We start from the raw sequence: 21689 nt of genomic DNA on the forward strand, positions 1-21689 counted from the left end.
ATTTTAAAAAGATTATCATATCAAAACTTCTCAAAGAATTTTTTTTCTTTTCCTATGAAAAGTTTTCTTGCTTCCAAACGTGCCAAGTGCAATGCGTATTCTTATATCGGCTTTTGAAGATTTTCTTGAAATTACAATATTTTCACGCAGCTTACGGTGAAACCATAATGAGACGCCACCAGTCCAACTCAAAACAGAATCCAATCGGAACCCGGGTTCCGAAAAGACTGGCCCAACCACAAATTTACCAAAATACCCCCCAAGAAGCAATATAACACGACCGCCACCTCCCCTCCCCTTCGCTTCCCAAATGTAACAGAAACCGCCATATCCACAAAAAAAATGACGAAAATGCCCCCGTTCAAGTCCTTCATTTCCCTGGCCATCGCCCTCCTCCTCCTCCCCCTCGCCACCACCTTCCTGCCACCACGAAAGGCGGGTTTCCACTCCCTCTTCCTCGCCTCCTCCGCCCCTCCGGCCTCCAACGCCACCGTCTCCGGTCATCTCCGCTCCCTCACCGTCCGCCCCCACGTCTCTGGCTCTCAGGCCGACGCCCTCGCCGCCAGATACGTCCGAGCCACCCTCTCCTCCGCCTCCCTCCCGACGCACTCCGCCCTGTACGACGTTCCCCTCACCCTCCCCACCTTCCGCTCCCTGACGCTATTGGACCACCGGTACCGCCTCTCCGCCACCCTCCTCCTCACCCAACTACCCGTCCCCGGCGGCCCCTCTCCGTTCTCCGGCGAGGTGGTCGCCACCTTCCACGCATACTCCCCCTCTGGCTCCGTCGTCGGCCCAGCCGTCTACGCCAACTACGGCCGAGTCGAGGACTTCTCCGCCCTCGCCCGTATCGGGATCAACGTCTCCGGTTCGGTCGTCGTAGCCCGGTACGGGAAGATATTCCGCGGGGACATCGTGAGGAACTCGTACCGCGCAGGGGCGATCGGGGTTGTCATGTATTCTGATACGGAGGATTACGGTTCCGAGTCTGAGTGGTTCCCCGAATCGATGTTTATGCCGCCGAGCGGGGTCCAAGTAGGCACGGTGTACAACGGCGCGGGCGATCCGACGACCCCCGGGTGGCCGAGCGTCTCTGGCTCGTTGGCCGAGTGCGAGAGGGCCGAGCCGCCAGAGGAGGCGCTGCCGCGGATCCCGTCCCTCCCCGTCTCGGCATCTGACGCGGCGATAGTCGTGAAGGAGATCGGCGGACCCGTCGCGGACCAGGAGTGGCAGGGTCGGTTGGACGTACCGGTTTATCGACTCGGACCCGGGCCGGTGGTTCTCAACCTCACCTATATAGTAAGTGTTTTCTTTTCGTGGTCGTGGACAGAAATGATCCTTAGTTCCTTACTTCTTCTTTTCGTTTATTTCAATTTTATAGAATTTAAAATTTTTGAAAATCATGAACCGTCTGATTTTTCCTGTATGGAACATGGACGGTGATTTTTCAAAGGGCAAGACCGTATGTACGGCCCATGACTCGGCCAAGTCTTGTCAAAACATGACTGGGTTTAGTTTCAACCGAGTCATGATTGGACTTGTTTCGAATCGACTGAGACGTGTCTTCATTTTCTCGTGCTTTCAGTGAATTTTGTTTTTTTCTTTTTTTATTTGATTCTACAAATCAGATAAGGCATTCTTATTTTTTGCAATTACTTTATATGAAGTTCATTTTATTTTGTTGTTTTTTAATATGTACTTTTAGTAAATATCCAAGGCAAGTTTGGCCGAACAACGACCGAGTTTGAAGCTTGTAACCATAGCCCCATAAGATCCTCTTTTTCTTTGCACAAGATTTATGTGGAAAGTGGATCCGATCCAGAGGTCTAGACCCATATATGAAATTCCGAACCATCTCTGGGTCATCCATGATCCAACCAAGCTTATTGGACCAAGTAGGTGAACCCAGTTTAGTTGTGGTTGACGGAGTTGAACCCGGTTTGTATTCGGAAACAACCTAGCGCCCACAATGCACAAGGCAAACCAGCTGGACCCAGATAAATTAGTGCAAATCTGCTTGTCGGATCAAAACCGGTTCAAAGCTACATCAACACCACCTGAACCGTACACCTCGTCTCTTGAGCAGCTACGGTCGGTGGTGCCCATTTGCTATTTGACCCAAACCAGACCCTAGACTTACCACTCTAGTCATAGTTAATAGGGGTGCTAATGGATTGGATACAGTTAGATATCCGATTTGAATTTAGCATATTGTTTGTGAATTTGAATCCTTCAAGTAAGATCCGAGTGTGCATTCAGACAGAACTTGGATTCACTGAACTAGGTCATTGATCCAATCTTGGATTCGGGGATCGAATTGCATTCTTTTGTGCAAAAGGTATTTGGAGATGATGATGGTGTGTGTTGATTATGCATACAGCAGTTATTTGACATGATGAGGATGATGTTGACGATTGCATGCATGTGATGTTCATGGGGCAGGGTGACAATGACGTGGCATAGTAGCAGCATGGATGATGATGATGATGATGATAATGGCCCATGTTTCTTGTGAGGCCAGGCAGATCCCAGCTTCTCAATGATGATTTTTGATAAAATGGCTATTTTAGTATATCTTGAAATTAATCAAATTCGAATATATTGGATAGTTTAGTATATTATTTATGTATGTAAGCAGTTCTAATGTGTAGTAATATAAGTGACCTGTGTTTTTACTCTTCATTTTTTGGAGTTTTTCAGGCAAAGGAGAGAATGACTACAATAGAGAATGTCTTTGCGGTGATCCAAGGAGCAGAAGAGCCTGACAGGTAAAAAGTAATCGCATACAAACAATAAGCAAACTGACTAGATTTTTCACACGTAGCTTGCTTGATAGGAAAAATGCTTTACAAATGGCATTTTCACATAAAAGAATAGCAGTACAAGTAACTAAATCATTACAGGGGTGTCAATGGGGACGGGTTTGGTTTGGACTCAGGTAGAACCAGACTTGGATCAGATTTTTGGGTATGGTATCGGGTCGTCTAATCGGGTCTACTATAAGAGAAACCATACTCTGACCCAATAAGAATTACATGAACCTGACCTGACCCATACCCAGTAAAATAATATTTTTTATCATTTTTACATTGAAAAATTACAGGTCTTAATCGAAACTCGGGTCGGGTCCGGGTCCAGGTCTGGTATAAAATTTCAAAAACTATACGGGAGTTCATGTATTAATGGGATCTTCGGGTCTGGACTCGGGTCTTAATTAGGTCTTTTTAGGTCCCGACCCGTTGAAACCCTTACTTTAAAGTTCTTCAGAAGATATATAATGGGTATTTGGGAAATAATCCGAGTCAACACTCTTTCTCCTTTTATTATATACTAAGAATAAGCTGCGTTTTTTGCTAGGTCCCGTAATTAATTGTTCTTGGTGTCTAGAGTGCTCGTAGTAATATGCAAGGTTTAGTATGTCTTTAAGCTGCATAAACTGTGTTGAGAACACTGCAAAATCAAGAAAAACTTAGAAAAGATGGCAGTATTTCTGTTGATGGTGGTAAGAGATCACAGGTCATTAAACTTCTGAAGAGTATATATATATATATATATATATATATATATAGCACACAGCAGGGAAGGTTCTTATAAGTAGATTACTCGTCGGGCCATCAAATTCGAAGTGGGACTTGTTCGATAAAAAAAACTTGAATAACTTTGTATTTTTCCCAATAAAAACAAATCTTCTTTTGAAGGAATCGTCATTTTTTATCAGGAAAGCTATGCCATTTAGAACCCCAGCATTTTTTAGATGCTTGAAGGCCTAGTTGATCCAAAGTGATTTAGAAAGATTATTCTATCTTGATGGTAATTGATCACGGAATGCGTAGTGTTGCCTCCCTTTTTGGTTAACTCCTTTCATCTTATTTCTCCCAGCCGGTCATCAATCTGTTGGGAAAAAGTGTTGGGAAAAAGAGCACAAACCGAATGCACTCACTTTACAAAATGAAGACGATGACGACAAAGAACCTGAAAAAAAAATCACTTCTATGCCTTGCACATATCACATAGAACTTCTTCCACCCAAGTTCCAAAATAAAACCCTTATCATCCAAGAGATACCACAATATATATATATATATATTAATGCACACGAGCAAGAGATAATAAAGAAAATAAAGAATACAATAAAAAAGAGGTACATACTGATTTTTACGTGAAAAACCCTCTCAAAAGATAGGTAAAAACCACAGGGTTGAAAACAACCCAACAACAACTCCACTATGTGATATAAAAAATGGCTACAAAGGGGCTTACACACTGCCTACACTCCAATCAGCTCACAAATCATCACAATAGAAAAATAACAATGCAAACAAAAAGGTAGAAGTAAAAGAATATCACCTAATAAGGAGTGATCACCTTCACACAACAAAAGCCTTCTTTCCTTTGTCCCAATCTTCACAAAAACAAGAAGAGGATTTTGAGAAGATGAAGAACACAACAAAGCCAAGCTTCTCTTCTTTCTTTCTTTTCCTCTCCCATAATCTCTCTCTTTCTCCCATAATTTTTCTTCCTTCTTTCTTTTTCACACACACAAAGGAGGAAGAAAACCCTTTTTCCTCTATTTTTCTCTCTCTTTCTTCTAAGAGCGACCAAAAAACACAAGGGCCATCGTGCCCTCCATTTCTTTTTAACTTTTAATTTTTACATTTTAAGTCCACAATATTTTGCTATTTACTCTCTTTAACTTCTCTAAAAAAGAACATGCACCACTCATAGGATGTGTCCTTTTGCTTCACTAAATGGACCGAGTCCTCCACATGGAGGTGACCTGATCCAATACATCTCTCCCTCACCGACTATGTGGAGGACTTCGCCAAACCGGCGATGGAGCAATATATTTCAAGCTTACCACGAGGCAACTCCTTGGTCATCATGTCTACACCATTGTCATCAGTATGAATCTTTTCAAGCTCAAGTAGCTTTGCATCCAACACATCACGTATCCAATGATACCTTACATCAATGTGCTTAAACCTTGCATGAAATGTAGAATTCTTGCAAAGATGAATCACACTCTTACTGTCACAATACAAAACATTCTTTTCTTGAGTAAAACTAAGTTTTTGCATAAACTTCTTCATCCACAGTAACTCTTTACTTACTTCTGTCACTGCAATAAACTGTGCCTCTGTGGTAGATAGTGCCACACACTTTTGAAGTCTCGACTGCCAAGTCACTGCACCACCTGCTGAAGTAATCAAATATCCAAATATAGACTTTCTAGAATCAACATCACCTGCCATATCTGAATCTGAATAACCTACCAAAATAGGCTTCTGCGCACCAAAACAAAGACGCACACTGCTTGTGCCTCGAAGATATCTCAAAAGTCATTTTACAACATTCCAATGCTCTTTACCAGGATTTGAAAGAAATCTGTTGACAACCCCGATTGAGTGAGCTATATCTGGCCTCGTACACACCATAGCATACATCAAACTGTCAATTGCTGAAGCATAAAGAATCTTTTGCATGTCCTCTTTCTCTTTATCTGTAGAAGGACTCTGCTTCACACTTAACTTGAAATGTGCTCCAAGTGGGGTACTCACTGCCTTTGCCTTGTCCATGTTGAATCTTTGAAGTACTTTCTCAATGTACTCTTGTGATAGCCGTATCTTCTTTGCCTTTCTATCATGAACAATCTTCATGCCCAAAATCTGACTTGTGGCTCCCAAGTCATTCATGGCAAACGATTTGCTCAACTCTTTCTTTAAGCTAGCAATTCTCGAAATATTCTTACCTACAATGAGTATGCAATCAACATGGAGCAACAATATAACAAAATCGTCATTTGAAAACTTCTTAACAAAAACACAATGATATAAAGTAGTCTTCTTGTAACCATGCTCCCCCATAAAAGACTCAAACTTCTTGTACCACTGTTTAGGTGCTTGCTTTAAACCATACAAACTCTTTATCAACCTACAAACATAGTCTTCATTTCCTTCTCAAACCCTTCAGGTTATACCATGTATATTTCTTCCTCAAGATTACCATGGAGAAAGGTTGTCTTCATATCCATATGCTCAATTTCTAAATCAAGACTTTCTGCCAAGCTAAAAACAACTCTGATAGAAGTCATTTTAACAACTAGCGAGAAGATCTCTTCAAAGTCAACACCTTTCTTCTGACTAAAGCCTTTTACAGCCAACCTACCTTTATATCATGGGTATGATGAGTTCTCATCTTGCTTTACTCTAAAAACCCAATAATTTTTCAACACCCTTTTACCTTTAGGCAACGGTACAAGCTCAAAGGTATGATTGTCATAAAGACATTGCATCTCATCCTTCATGGCTTTAATCCACTTCTTTTTCTACACATCTTGCATAGCCTCCTCATGGCTCTCAGGCTCTCCACCATCAGTCAACAAAACATACTCATGTGCAGGATATTTAGTGGAAGGTTGTCTCTCTGTAGTAGATCTACGAAGTAACTTTGCAACTGAAGAAGAACTAGCCTCATATTGCTCAACATCATCACCGTCAAACATATATGACCTGTCAACATCCTGCTGTGAATTTTCAACACCCTCATGTGTGTCATCTTCAACTAAATTTGGTAAAGATGGCAAAGGAACAAGATCTATATTAACCAAGTTGTCATTGTATTGAGATTTTTCTTTCACCACTTTCTTAATGTCTTCAATGGTCTGATCTTCAACAAAGACAACATCTCTGCTTCTGACAAGCTTTTTCTCAACAGAATCATACAACCTGTACCCAAACTTATCCTGACCATATCCTAAAAATATACACTGTCGTGTTTTTGCTTTCAACTTTGTTCTTTCATCCTTAGAAACATGCACAAAAGCTTTGCACCCAAAAACACGTAAATGGTCATAGAAAACATCTTTTTCAAACCAAACCCTGTCAGGTACATGAGGAGACAAGTTAATAACATGAGTCAGAATACATAATGCTTTACCCCAAAAATGTTTTGGCAACTTTGCCTCTGACAACAAGCATCTAACTCTTTCAACAAGAGTTCTATTCATTCTCTCAGCTACACTATTCAACTGATGAGTCTTACAAGGAGTCTTTTGATGCCTTATACCATGTATCCTATAATATTCATCAAATGGTCCCAAATACTCACCTCCATTATCAGTTCGTATGCACTTCAACTTCTTCTTTGTCCGCCTCTCAACAAGAGCATGAAATTGCTTGAATGCATTAATCACTTAGTCTTTCCTCTTCAAAGCATAGACCCACAACTTTCTTTAAAGTGTATCATCAAGTGAACTTTCCTTTAAAGGACCACATACATCTGAGTGTACCAACTCTAAAAGTTTCTTCTTTCTTGATGGAGGATGACTCTTGAAAGATACTCTCCTTTGCTTCCCAACCAAACAATGAGTATATCTCTTCAACTTCTCTTTCTTCACTCTAGGAAGTAGATTCTTCTTTATCAAACATTCAATGCATTTCTCACTCATATGACTCAACTTCTTGTGCCACAACTCAACTGACTTCTCATTTTTAGTCACATTCACGATATCCTTTAAAATTGATGCCTACAAAACATGCAAACTGTTGCACTTCTTTCCATGAGCCATAACCAATGAGCCTCTAGTGAACTTTCATTGACCATCATTGAATATGTTACAAAAGCCTTCATCATCAAGTTTTCTTGCTGAAATCAAATTCAAGCGAACATCTGGTACATGCCTAACATCTTTAAGCATCAACATGGTTTCATTATTGATTTGCAAATTTACATCACCAATACCAACAACTTTAGACAAGCCATCATTACTCATTCTCAACACTCCAAAGTCACTTGGAGTATAAGTAGCAAAGAACTCCTTGTTTGAAGTAATATGGAGAAAGGCACCACTGTCTATCACCCAACTAGTATCATGACTAGTCAAATTTATCATATCATTATCATAGACAACAACTAACTCATTTGAAATAGTTGCGGCGACACAATCACCATTCTCATTATTCTTTTTTTCTTGCTTTTCAACATTTTTATTCTCTCTCTCTTCAACTGAAAACAATATTTCTTGATGTGCCCTTTTTTCCTGTAATGATGACACTTCATATTCTTGTACCTTGATCTTGATTTGCTTCAACTTTTATCTCTACCCTTCTCACCCTTGAATTTACTTCTCTCCCTATTCTCAGTGACCAATGTCTCTTACTGTGAAAAATAGCCTTGAGACTTTCTTCTCATCTCTTTATTGAGAACACGGGCTTTAACAAGCTCCATAGAAACAACATCATTTGGAGCAGAGTTGGTGAATGAGACCCTAAATGTTTTTCATGAATCTGGTAGAGTGGCAAACATCCAAAGCCCTACAACTTCATCTTCAAATTTAATACCCATGTCAGACAACTGATTAATAAGCTCTTGAAACTCATTCAAGTGGTCGGCTACAGAGCTTCCTTCTTTATGCTTAAGTTGCATCATCCGTCTAAGTAAATACAATTTGTTGTTGCCGGTCTTTGAAGCATACAAATTTTCAAGTTTGGTCCACAATGACTTTGCATGATTCTCATGTTGAATATGATTGTAGACATTCCCATCAACAAATTGTTGAATAAATCAACATACTTGCCCATGCTCAAATTTTCACTCTTCATCACTCTTAGACTCAGGTTTTTGAGTAACAAACACCGAAAGATGCATAGCCTTTACAAATAAAAGATCTTTAATCTTGTTCTTCCATAAATTGTAATTTGTGTCATTTAAACTAAGCATTTGACTTGTGCTTATTCATTCTTAAATCACAAGCTTTGATACCACTGATGTTGAGAAAAAGCGCACAAACTGAATGCACCCACTTCACAAATGAAGATGATGGCGACAAAGAACCTGAAAAAAAATCACTTCTATGCCTTGCACATATCACATAGAACAACTCCTTCCACCCAAGCTCCAAAATAAAACCCTTGTCATCCAAGGCATACCACAAAATATATATATATATATATATATATATATATATATATATATATATATATATATATATATATATATATTTTGATGCACACGAGCAATGAATAATAAAGAAAATAAAGAATATAATAAGAGAGGCACATATCGATTTTTACGTGGAAAACCCTCTCAAAAGAGAGGTAAAAACCACGGGGTTGAGAACAACTCCACTATGTGATATAAAAAATGGCTACAAAGGGGCTTACACATTGCCTACACTCCAATAAGCTCACAAATCATCACAATAGAGAAATAACAATGCAAACAAAGAGGTAGAAGTGAAAGAATATCACCTAATAAGGAGCGATGACCTTCACACAACAAAAGCCCTCTTTCTTTTGTCCCAATCTTTACAAAAACAAGAAGAGGATTCGGAGAAGATGAAGAACACAACAAAGCCAAGCTTCTCTTCCTGTCCCACAATCTCTCTCTTTCTTTCTCACAATCTTGTAGAAGCCACACACACACAAAGGAGAAAGAAAACCCTCTTCCCTCTCTTTTTCTCTCTCTTTCTTCTAAGAGCAACCAAGAAAAGAAAAATACAAGGGCCATCATGCCCTCCTTTTCTTTTTAACTTACTTTTAACTTTTACATTTTAAGTCCACAATATTTTGCTCATACTCCCTTTAACTTCTCTCAAAAAAAAAACACGCACCACTCATAGGATGCGTCCTTTTGCTTCACCAAATGGACCGGGTCCTCCACATGGTGGTGACCCGATCCAACACAATTCTGCTTGACTCAATAGTTTTCCCTGCCTCCGGCTTCTCACTTCTTTTTGTTCTTCCTCTGTACACCACTTGATTAATGAAGACACCCAATCAGCTGAACTTTCTCAAAAGCTCAAGGCCCAAATCCTTTTGGGTTCTTACATTGGTTGTGTTGGTTCAGTTGTCATGATTGATAGAGAAGAAAGAAATGAATGAATGTCATTTTGGAAAAATGTGGATTAACACAGCTACCGTGAAAAAAAAACAAAAGTTAGTTTGCTAGGTGGACATGTCGAACTGAAATAAGATTTCAGATTGATATCTTGATACACTGATTTATCATAATAATAGATAGAGTCAATGGTTAGCTAGGAGAAGAGCCACTTCTTTCTTAATAGAAGGGCTTCTATTCACAAGCACCAACTACAGGTGCTCTCCGAACTCCCAAGCCCGAGCCTGGCTTGTTTTGTTGCTTGAGTAAGAGAGATATCCTTGGTTCATATGTGGGCAAGTAGTAGCAGTAGCACTGGACTCTCAAGGTGAGGTCCTAATGGTCTCATACTTTATTTGTACTTGCATTTGAGGGACCAGAGATAGTAGAACCATGAGAGAGGAATAGGAGAATGACCACACATCAAAATCATCATTAAAGAAAAGAAAAGAAAAGCCAGTAGTGGGTTTGGAAATGAAGATCAATTCTAATAAGATGAAAAAATATTCAATTAATGAGCAATTATGAAGCTTTTATTATAAACCTTGATGTAATCTAAAAGAACAAAAAGGATCTATCAGCATCATTATTTGGAAAGAGATGTGTGATGGTGCTAGTGGTTTGATGGAACGAGGTATGAATGCTTCTTTGCAGCTTTGTTCTGAGCTGTCAAACTGGGACCGTTACCACTATGAGTCGGTCAAAAAGGCACCCTGCTCTTTTTGTGAGCTAGAGCAGAAGACAACGTTGATGTTTCAAATGTTTTGACCTATTCCTTTGATAGACACCAGTAGGATGGCCTACATGGAGGAGAACCTCCACATACTTCATCATAGGCTCGTAGTGGACATATATATAATCCAGCCATTCCAATCTTTTCCTGTTGGAAAATAAATGCATGGAATATATCCAAACAAAAGAAAACTAATGACGTGGGCCTGAGGTTCATGTATAAAAGGAGAAATTCCTATACTGTAATTGTGGAAATATTTCCACATTTGGGCATCTTTGTCAGGCTAAACAGTTGTTTCTGTTACGAGGTGGTGTCAGGGAAGAAGACAAATAAACAGTATTAGCTCTGGAATCATTTAGTAATTATGAACTTTGAGGATAAGAATTTTTTGGCTGAAGGAGAATAGAATAATAAAATCCAGTAATTAGTCCCAAGTGGCTATTCAGTTTCAACCAATGGCTCTTGGAATGCACAATATTTTTGCAATACTCTTAATTATTGTGATAATGGCATAGTACCCAAATCTGAAATCTGTCAGTAAAGCAGAAAGTTAGATCAATGCAGACAAAGAAACAGGAGCAGAATTAAATGATTAAATGCAGCATTATTGACATTCTCACAAGCTTTCATGATAGAAAGAGGTATACGAAATGACATAAAGAAGGGCTAAATCTTCCTGTCACAACAATAAAGTAAGGAAACTAATGGTGAGTAACTTGTACTAACCTGAAAGTTTGGTGCATAAATGATTAACCATATAATGATGCTAGTGCTGAAATACCTAAAAAGTTGGATCTTATGTTTGGAACATGAGAAAAATGTAATTCCTTTTTGTTAAGTCACATATAATAGTAATATTATAAGGAGAAAAGCACAAAGTTTTATCAGTATCTGTTGGCCACCTGTTTCTAAATTGTGACTTTCAATAGATGTTCAAAGGATGTCATTATCATAATAAACTTGCATTTGATTTTATGAGCAAAAGAATTACTAAAACAATATTTTACCTAATATAAATGAAACAGAGATATCTTATTTATTGCTTTTAAAGATATTTAACATATCTGATTTCTATGTTGTTCTTGACCAAAGTGACAAGTTGTGGTAATATTTTGGATACGTTCTCTATGCAGGTATGTCTTACTGGGAAATCATAGAGATGCATGGACATTTGGCGCTGTTGATCCCAACAGTGGTACTGCAACATTACTTGAGGTAATTAAACACCGCACTAACAATGGTATTATCTTGTTTCTTCTTCCACAATATTATGCCTTTGTCTCTAATTCATTGCTTCTAATTAAAAAAATGACAATCCAATATTTTTGTTTGTATCATATAACCAACTCTCTCTCTCATCGATGGTCAAGCCAAGGTTAATCGACATCTTTATCTGTTCATAGACTACAATAGCATAAGTCGATTTTGCTGCAATAATCAAACTTCCTAAGGATTGAAATTTGAAAATAACCAGATGGATCTGGTTTTGTCCTACTATTTTTTTATTTGATCTATCTGTCTCAACATTGTCCGGCTCATTGACTTACCTGACTGATTTTGTCATTGATTTGGCTAATTTGTTGATATTCTGCAATGTTTCCAGATTAGTCGGAGGCTGGAAATTTTGTTGAAGAGAGGTTGGAAGCCTAGACGAAGCATTATCTTGTGCAATTGGGATGCAGAGGAGTATGGATTGGTAATTGGTACTTCCTTAAGCTAAAAACTTAAGCCCAAAATTTAAATTGACACCATAGATCTAGACCATCTTTATCCTGAAGTTCAAAACCTATGGTTCTTGAAAATTTTCAGGTTACTATCTCAGAATTTTTGTTTTTGTTTTTATTTTACATGATATATCAGCAAAATCCAAAAAAAAAAAAACAAGGTATTGAAGAGAATAATTGTAAAAATAATTTTTTTGGTTTTACAAGTTCTCCAAAAATATTTAGAGAAGAGTAAGTATAATATCCCGATGCATGAAATTTATCCCACATTTTTAAAATCCCAAAACAAAAATCCATCTTTAATAGTCTCATGTAAAATATCATGATATTTTCAACACCTTTGAGATATTTCTGAATGGGATTGAAAGAAAGTATGTGGTCATATCTCAGGTCAGAGTTGAGGGTGATTGTGATGTTTTCCTAATAAGAAAGGAGTTGCCAACATTGCTTTTGCAATCTTATCTTAAACCTGATTCATGGACATTGTTTCAGGTAGGATCCACAGAATGGGTTGAAGAGAACAGAGAGATGCTGAGAACAAAGGCCATTGCATATCTAAATGTAGACATTGCAGTCTCTGGAGCTGGGTTCAATGCTTATGCTACCCCTCAACTGGATGACCTACTCAAGCAAGTCACTCAACAGGTGAGCAATTGGTTGCAGTGGATCAGATCCATAGGGGTCGCGACCTGACCTGATTCTTCGCATTAACCAAAACAAGGTCCAGTCTTTCCCGAGTAAGGAAAGAAAAGAACTGTGTTGTGGATCCAGGTCAGGGTCTAGATCCAACAAATGAACTAGGAATAGTAATATGGATCGGGTCTAGGGATGGATATCTATCTTTATGAGGGTATATGTGTTTGGAGCGAGGGTTGTCCTCTGTTCTAAAATGCCATGATTGGTTTTAAACAATCTTGAGAATTTTGGAGTGTTCCATTTCCCAAAAATGGGTTAAGAAAGGCTCCTCCTACAAGGTTTGAATTCACCAATATGATATCCTGACTTCTCCATTTCCCTTTCCTCTGGACTCTATCTAAGCACACCTATAAGGGATTGTGGAATATCTCATTACGGCCCACAACAAATTACCAATTATCCCAATTTATCCTGGTTTTTCAGATAAATGGGTGCTCCAAACAAAACTAGTTATGCCTAAATCAGATATAGATGACCATTTAGCTGTTTCCACTTTATGCCTAACCTGCGCTGAAACATGTCCTATTTCCTCTGAAACATTTGTGTGCCCACAAAAATCTGAAGGTTTCTTTCAAACTTATGAAGTCCAGGAAATTTTGTAACATTTATGGCATATTAGTTTATCTGTAAACACTACAAGATCCAGATTTTATGGATCTCTAGCAAGTTAGTTCTGGCAAAGTCTAAGAATTCAGGAACTGTTGCACTACTCAAAAGGTGCCCTCTCATACATAGGGGTGTCAACGGGTTGGGTTTGGTTGGGACCCAGGTAGAAACAGACCCAGACCTGATTTGAAATGCTGGTACTGGTCTGAACCTGGGTCCAATCGACCTACCATAAGAGAAATCATACCCGGATCCTATAAGGATTACATGAACCAAACCCGAACCATATCTGGTAAAATATTTTTTCTTGTCCTTTTTACATTGAAAAATAGCAGATCTTTGTCAGAACTCGGGTCAGTTCCTGGTCTGGTATGAAATTTCACAAACCATACCCGGATCCATATATTAATCGGCCCTATAGTGTTTGGTACAGGTCATACCCGACCCGTTGACACCCCTACTCATACACCTAAAGGGAAGCATTCTAGTTTAGTTGGAAGACCAAACTAGAAAAAACTAGGGCCTGGGATAGGAGCCAGTAGGATATTGGACCCCTAAGTGAAGCCACAATCTGAATAGATCCATCCAACATGGCACTAACTTGTAACCAATAAATGAACTCGTCTCATGCCTGTAGGTCCTGTCCATATGTTCACCAGCTTGAACCCTGATCAAGTCCGATGCAAGTCTTCATTTATTTTGGTTGTGATCATTTTCCTTGTTAGAGAAACAGGTGTTGTTAATGATCAAGTCAGCGTTCTTCTTTGTGGTATTTTGCAGGTTGAAGACCCAGATAACTCATCAAGAACTGTTTATGATGCATGGTTTGAATCTTCCGAGACTCCATTGGTAACATACCCAATTTTATACATATATAGTATATGGAAAGATAAAAACAAAAAATTGCTAGAAAACATAATATAACTACCTTCTATAGCAGTACAAGTAGATCCAGACCTGGATCCATATTTTAACTTCGTGTGGATCCCATTAGTTTCTCTTGAAACTCTTACCTTGGAGACTTTAATTTTCTCAGGTTGGGAGGTTAGGTGGTGGGGGTTCTGACTACGCCGCTTTTGTGCAACATGTTGGTGTTCCAAGTGTGGACATGTTCTTTGGAGGAGGTCTCTCTCTCTCTCTCTCTCATACCATGTACTGTTAGGATGCATCAGGTAAAGGGATACCTTTAGGATCCTGTTTGTCAATGGGCTAGGTATCTAATTCCTTGGATTGCAATTAGGGATGTCAATGAGTCGGTCCTCCCCCAGAATTGGGCAGGCCGGACCCAAATCTGACTAAGATGTTGGTACCGGGTCTGGACCCAGGTCTGATAAACAATTACATAAATCTAGCCTGAACCATACCTGATATAATAATATCTTTTATGTTTTCTACATTGAAAATTTGCTCATCTTATTTGGAACTTAGGTCAGACTGGGTTTGGTATGAAATTTCATAAACTATATCTGGCTCTATATGTTATCCAGACCTTACGGGCCCTGACCTGGATAGTTAATCAGAGCCCGCCCTTTGTTACCAAACCCTAACCCTATCGAGTCTGGTACAGGTGGGGATCTGATCCAACCCGATCCATTGACACCCCTATTTGCAACCAATTTTGGGTTCAGGTTATGTTAGGTATAGAAAATAGGGGCTTAAGCCGAACTGGATTTAAAGTAATTAAGATGTGGGGTTTTACTTACGATACACATAAATAAAACTACTCAAGTAGGTTCAGGTCTGGTTGTCTATTGGGTCAAGTTGGATACCCAACATGTCAACACAAATCCAACCCATCGGCAGCTGAACGTTTTGAGCATATGTGAGTTGGATCTGAATCTAGTCTCGACTCAACTTTTTCTACTTAAAACTCAACCTTTGAGCATATTAGGGAAATTTTTATTTAGGTGCCAACCTTTTGCCCATAATTCCAAAAAATGGGCCTCACCTTTCAGAAATCCCAAATATTGCTATTAGCTACATCCTTGAAAACTGCCAAACAAGGGTTTTCATTTATTGCTGTCCTTTAACTTAGGTTAAATCACAAGTCAAATTACAATAGTAACCTTCATCATTAAGTGTTCAAATCGTTTAACTTTTCTTTTTTCTGAGGATGAATGAATATTTTTCAATTTTCAAATGACAATACAGTAAACCAAAAAGGAATCACGTTTTTGAAGATGATAGATGTTGACCCGAAGTCCCTATTTGACTGTTTCCAGGAAAAGTGTGGCTCATATTTGGGATTTCTGAAAAGTTCGGCACATTTTTGGAATTATGGGCAAAAGGTTGGCCTCTAAATGGAATTTTCCCATATAAAGCTAGCGTGGATCCAACCCATATGGTGTCGTTGTCGTGTATGCAGCTTTCAAAATAACAAAAATAAAAACCATGCCCACTATAACTTTCTTCCTTCCCCACCAACTCGCTGCTTTTTGGAGGAAAAGGAAAAGACCACATTAATTCTCATGATTTCCTCATATATATATATATATGGAAATGGAAATGGAAATGGAAACATACTAAATGAAACATGATAGTGGATTTTCATAATTTTTTGGTGTTTTTTGAATTTTTGACCGTACAGATGTGATCTATATGTTTGTTTTTATAGGAATCACTTCTTGGAACATTTGATTCCGATTCATGGATAGGTTTTTATAAGGTTTTAAAAATCAACAGCCTACAATTGTCATAAATTTTGTAGGCTCCAAATATCATTTTTTCCATCCAAAATGCATGATCTAAGTGTCAATTTCTAGTAAATCAATTGTGCTGAACACATCTATGGGATTGGAATTTCGAAAGAAACATCGGAAATCCATTATCATGTTTCTTTTAGTAGGTTTTGTATTTTGTAGGTGTACATGTCCCTATATATATATATATATCCATTTTCTCAAGTGATTGATTTCTGGACTAACTTTGATTATGGCGTTTGGCATTATGTCCAACATGATCACCAAGTTTAGGAATCCAGTGTTTCTATAGTTCTAATTGCTTAGATTACTTTGAAAAATAAGTTAATTATAATTCATTTAGAGCATTGACACAAGTTAAAAGGCATTTTAAGAATTTTGCTTTTTTCTTGTTTTTTATAGGATATCCTGTATATCACTCCATGTATGATGACTACCTATGGATGGAGAAATTCGGTGATCCAATGTTCTTGAGACATGTTGCAGGTATATTAGCCAATTTACTTGGTGGAAATTAGAACTAACAGATTGATGAATATTATTTTCTGGGATAGAAAGGTACCATTCTTGTGGAATTAAAATTTAAATGTTTTTTAAGACCAAGTATTTTATTTCACTGAATCAAAGTAGACATTTGAAAATGGGGAATTTCATGAAATGATTAAAATTTTGAAAATGCGTATCTGTAATGAAATGAAAATAAATATGACCGACAACACCAGGAAAAGTTTAACTTGAATTTACCATGAGCCAGAAATCTGAAAATAACTTTTTTTACAGCTTTCAGTGTGAAGTTTGAAAATCCAAGCTATTTATGGCCAGAACTGTTGAAAAGTTTGACTGTGTTCATGGCATTCAGCAACATTGCATTTAGACTGTTTAGACCCCAAATTTGATCTTCACATGCTCCAAAAAGAAGTTATATCTAGTAATGCAGTGCAATGGTATTTGCCCTAAATTCATTGAAGAAGAATTGCTCATTCATGTTGTTTTCTTTTTATCTCAATTTATCTCTATTCAAGCATCATATGATAGTTTTAGTTTGGATAATTCATATTTATTTTCTTCCATTTTAAGCCGCCAGCATCTGGGGATTACTTGCACTAAGGCTCGCAGACGACAAGATATTACCCTTCAATTATCTATCTTATGCCACTGAACTCCAGGTTTGCAATTCTTATTCCATTGCCACTTGATTTTCTCATACTTTTGCAAAATAAAATGTGTATCACTTAGGGAATCATATGTGATGGCTTATAAAGTCTCTCACACGCACACGTGTGTGTGTGTGTGTGTGTGTGTGTGTACAGAGGCACGCACATAAACTTGTGTCTCAGTCAGTAAACTTGTGTCTCAGTCAGTCATCTTGGCTTGAGCTTCAGCAAGGCATCAGTCTTGGGGATCTCAAATTTAACCAAGACCTGGCCAAGTTTCTCCGCAGACCTGTTTGAGTTGGCCCAAGATATGGACTGGTTTGACCTAGCCAAGTTTTTGCCAGAGCCAATGCTGATGCTCATAGATCTCAGTCTCCAGGTTCTCTTGGATAGGAAAAAACTTGTGATAAAGTTAAAAAAAAGAAATCTGATTTCTGTGTGAATATCAAGAAAATCTTGGCATATTTGAAATTTTAAAAATAATAAGATATTATGAATTTTTTTCTGAAAAATGTACTGATATGATGATATCATGATATCATGATAATATTGCAATATCTATTTTGAGAACAGAGATAAATATAATGAGGTATTAGGATTTTGTGAGTATATCATGACAAAATCGCAATATTTTCAAGACCTCAACTATGTTTGTGACACAGGTCAGAACATGCATTTTCTCATTTGAGCAGGCTGGGAAGAATTTTCTTTTTTTTTTTTGCCTCTTTTTCTTCTCCAGTCTTTAACAAAATGTAATTTTTTCATATCATATATGTAGAAAAGATGAAAATTTCAGTGCAGTGACTAGTTACATCCATGGAAGACCCAATAATTTTCTATTAAGAAAATGTTTTCTCATTTAGATATTTGAATCCTATTGCCCTAAGATTGCTATATCTAGGATGGTCACCATGGGTCAAGGGGAAAGTGCTAATATGACATAAGTTCAAGTGTCCAAAGTGTGGCCCATAAGTGAATTCATCCAGCTGTATGAATAAATTCGCAGGCCATGCTATATGACTAGCGTGATCATCAGGCCTTGTCCTATCTTAGGTAGGCCGGCTATGCATTATCCATAGGGGTGGCAAAACCTGACCCGACCCGCCAACCCGTTTAATAAACGGGTCGACCCGCGTAACCCGTTTATTAAACAGGTCGGGTTCGGGTTGGGGGTATGCCAACCCGCCAACCAGGCTGACCCGTTTAATAAACGGGTTAGGCGGGTGGGTCAACCCGCCAACCTGACCCGTCAACCCGTAAACCTGACCCGCCAACCCGTCGGGTCGACCCGCCAACCCGTCGGGTCGACCCGCCAACCCGTCGGGTCGACCCGCCAACCCGTCGGGTCGACCCGCCAACCCGACACGATTGCCACCCCTAATTATCCAAGGCTATTCCTATGTTGGAAAGGGACTAGGTTTTTGTTTATATAGGACTTACATGCATATAGATATCTGATGTACTGGTATAAACATCTGATCATGCATTCATGCATCACATATTTCACTATCATTGGTTTCATATCATGAAAAGGAAGTCTCGTTTCTAGTTCGCTATAGCTGACAAAAAGAGGTGTAGCTAGCCTTTCTTGTATTGAAGTATAATATAACGAGAAGGAAAGACTCATAATTGCTTGAATTTGAAGTTTCTTTTGATTGTTTTGCCATGAAAGTGTTCTGTTTGAGTGAGAAAAGGTGTGTCCCATGCCATAAGTGGATATGGATGCCTTCATGTGATTAGTGTATGACATACTTGTCTATAGAATCAGTATGACATTGAATTTAGGAGGGAAATGATTGGTCTAGTTGGTCCGCGGTAAAGACCCTGAGAGCGGATCCTGTAAAATGCTGGGTGAGATTAGCAATCTCACCCAGCGTTTGCAACCACAAAACTCACCCCATTGTACTGTAGCTCAGTACAAGTGGGACCCACAGAGGGGTGGGTTTTGTGGTTGTAAACGCTGGGTGAGATTGCTAATCTCACCCAGCGTTTTACAGGATCTGCTCTCAAAGACCCTAGTGCTGTCACATGGATACGGCTGTGGATACGGGGATATGGTGGTTTTATGAAGTTTCCAATGTGACAAGGGATATGGAACGTGAGATAAAATGAAGTATCCTTGTGACATAACCCTGGTGGCCTTGCTCCTGTTTTGTTAGAATCAAGCCCAAGTGAAATTGTGGAAATGATTTTAAGAATAAAAAGGAAAACTCAGTAGTAACATTTCCAAAAGTGTGTTCTATGTTCACATGACCATTTTTGCTACATAAAGTATTGGCAATTTAATGGCAGGTGAACTTGGCAAATTGAAATTCAAAAATTTGACTATGGAGAGTAGAAAGAGAAAATAAAGGTAAACAACAGTTTTAAATTAAGCAAAAGAAGACACGAGCAATTTCAGGTATTCTTTACAGGCAAATGAAAATAAATGCCCTGCTTTAACTACCAAAGCAAAAGGCATTGAAAGATTCTTTAAAAAAAAAGGATAGATGTTCAAAAGGCTTTTTGGTTGTTGATGTAGCGCACTACCAAACACAGAAGCTGTTGATGTATGAAAAATTATATAATGCAGACTCAACATAATCACTGCACTAATTAAAGAAGCATTTTGTTACAGTGTGGGCTACACATCAATACTTAGTCCCTGCCAATTAACATCATGGAAAAGTTCCCATTGACAAGAAAATTTTGGGCCAGTAAAGGAGAGGTGATCTAGCATGCATCCATTAAAGTAGCCATCCCTGCATCTGAAATATCAAGATGTCTCTTATACAGAGGATTGCATTTGTTTAACATGTTCGGTATTTTACGAAAAATATGGTAATGCCATGCTTGATTTTAACATGCTCCATCTAACTCTGGGGTGCTTGGCATCACTGTATCGTATCTCTTGGGCAAATCAAATAGTTTAATAGCAAAAACAGTGTACATCAACAGGCATCCACACTTCCAGGATTCGTGGTTCTCCATTACAAGACGTATGAGGCCATTTTAGATGGATGAAAATGGCTGCTGTCCTGCAATAAATTAGTCTATTTCCATGTGCACATGCACATGTACATGCATGCTTACATGAATGAATTTGTGCATTAATACTGACATGGCTAATATGCTTGCATGGGACAGTTAAGCACAAATGAACTTGAAGCAAGGGAGATTGATAAGTCTGTGAGTTTCACCCCATTATACAAATCCATTGAGAAGCTCAGGAAGTCGGCCATCAAAGTTAACAAGCAGAAGATGGTAACAGCTTCATTCTACTGTGACATTTCAAGCTCTGTTGTGCTTTGTTTAATACATCATATCAAATGGAAAATGCAGGAGTTGGAAAGAGATGGTTGGTTTTCAAAGTGGACTAAGAAGCGCACCCTGCTAGTAAGAGACTTGAATGATAAGTTAATGATGGCTGAACGAGCTTTCACAGACCCAGATGGGCTGTTCAAACGGCCTTGGTACAAGCATCTGGTAGGTGCCCTACTTTGGATTCATGATATTGAATTGGGTTTTGGATCCTTATTATTTGCAAATTTTTGTTTTTGGTTGCTAGTGATCTGTGCATTTATTATTGGAGAATTTGGGATGCTGTCTTTAAAGCAATTGCACATGTTAAACTGTCACTGATCTTTCTGCTGTTTGCAAATCTGTGCAGATCTATGGGCCATCCAAACACGATGACTACGGATCCATGTCCTTCCCTGGGATAGATGATGCTATTGAAGGATCCAAGAGCTCAAACTCTCTAGAGTCATGGAAGCATGTTCAGCATGAGATCTGGAGGGCTGCCAGAGCAATCACACAGGCATCACTAGTTCTAAGTGGTGAATTCACATGAATATACAACATGTTCATTTAATCCTATACTTGGTCCTATTCATTGATTTTCATTTATATCCTTGAAGCAACATCAAATATGTAAATAAAAACCTCATCCTATTTATGAAATTGATGGATACACAGGATTGTCAAATTATGAATTGTATGAAATAATCTCTGAAATGAAAAAGAATGCTTGAACGATTCAACTTCTTGGGGAATTACAGGTCAAGTTCCACTTTTACTCGTATCCAATCTATGGACTCAACTTTAGGAATAAAAATGGAAACTTTGAAATTTCTTGACGAGATCATGTGCTAAAAAAAATTCTCCAGTTATCTTCGAAACTGTTAAGGTCATTGCTCTGGATGTCGTTCCCCTTTTGTTG

General features: G+C 38.6%; 1 protein-coding gene across 1 annotated transcript; it reads left to right on the plus strand.

Moving 5' to 3' along the window:
* The first annotated feature begins 336 nt into the window (after positions 1 to 336).
* LOC149820395 (Peptidase M28 family protein) lies at positions 337 to 21467 on the plus strand. Its single transcript, XM_089982270.1, has 12 exons — positions 337 to 1299; positions 2701 to 2768; positions 11743 to 11824; positions 12213 to 12305; positions 12826 to 12978; positions 14416 to 14484; positions 14672 to 14759; positions 16737 to 16820; positions 17412 to 17500; positions 20615 to 20731; positions 20810 to 20953; positions 21138 to 21467. The coding sequence occupies exons 1-12, from the start codon at positions 343 to 345 to the stop codon at positions 21318 to 21320; spliced, it is 2127 nt and encodes a 708-aa protein (XP_089838396.1). The 5' UTR covers positions 337 to 342; the 3' UTR covers positions 21321 to 21467.
* Positions 21468 to 21689: the final 222 nt, after the last annotated feature.

Source organism: Nuphar pumila, chromosome 12, assembly GCF_984573655.1.
Source record: "Nuphar pumila chromosome 12, dmNupPumi1.hap1.1, whole genome shotgun sequence".
In the NCBI taxonomy this organism is placed as follows: domain Eukaryota; kingdom Viridiplantae; phylum Streptophyta; class Magnoliopsida; order Nymphaeales; family Nymphaeaceae; genus Nuphar; species Nuphar pumila.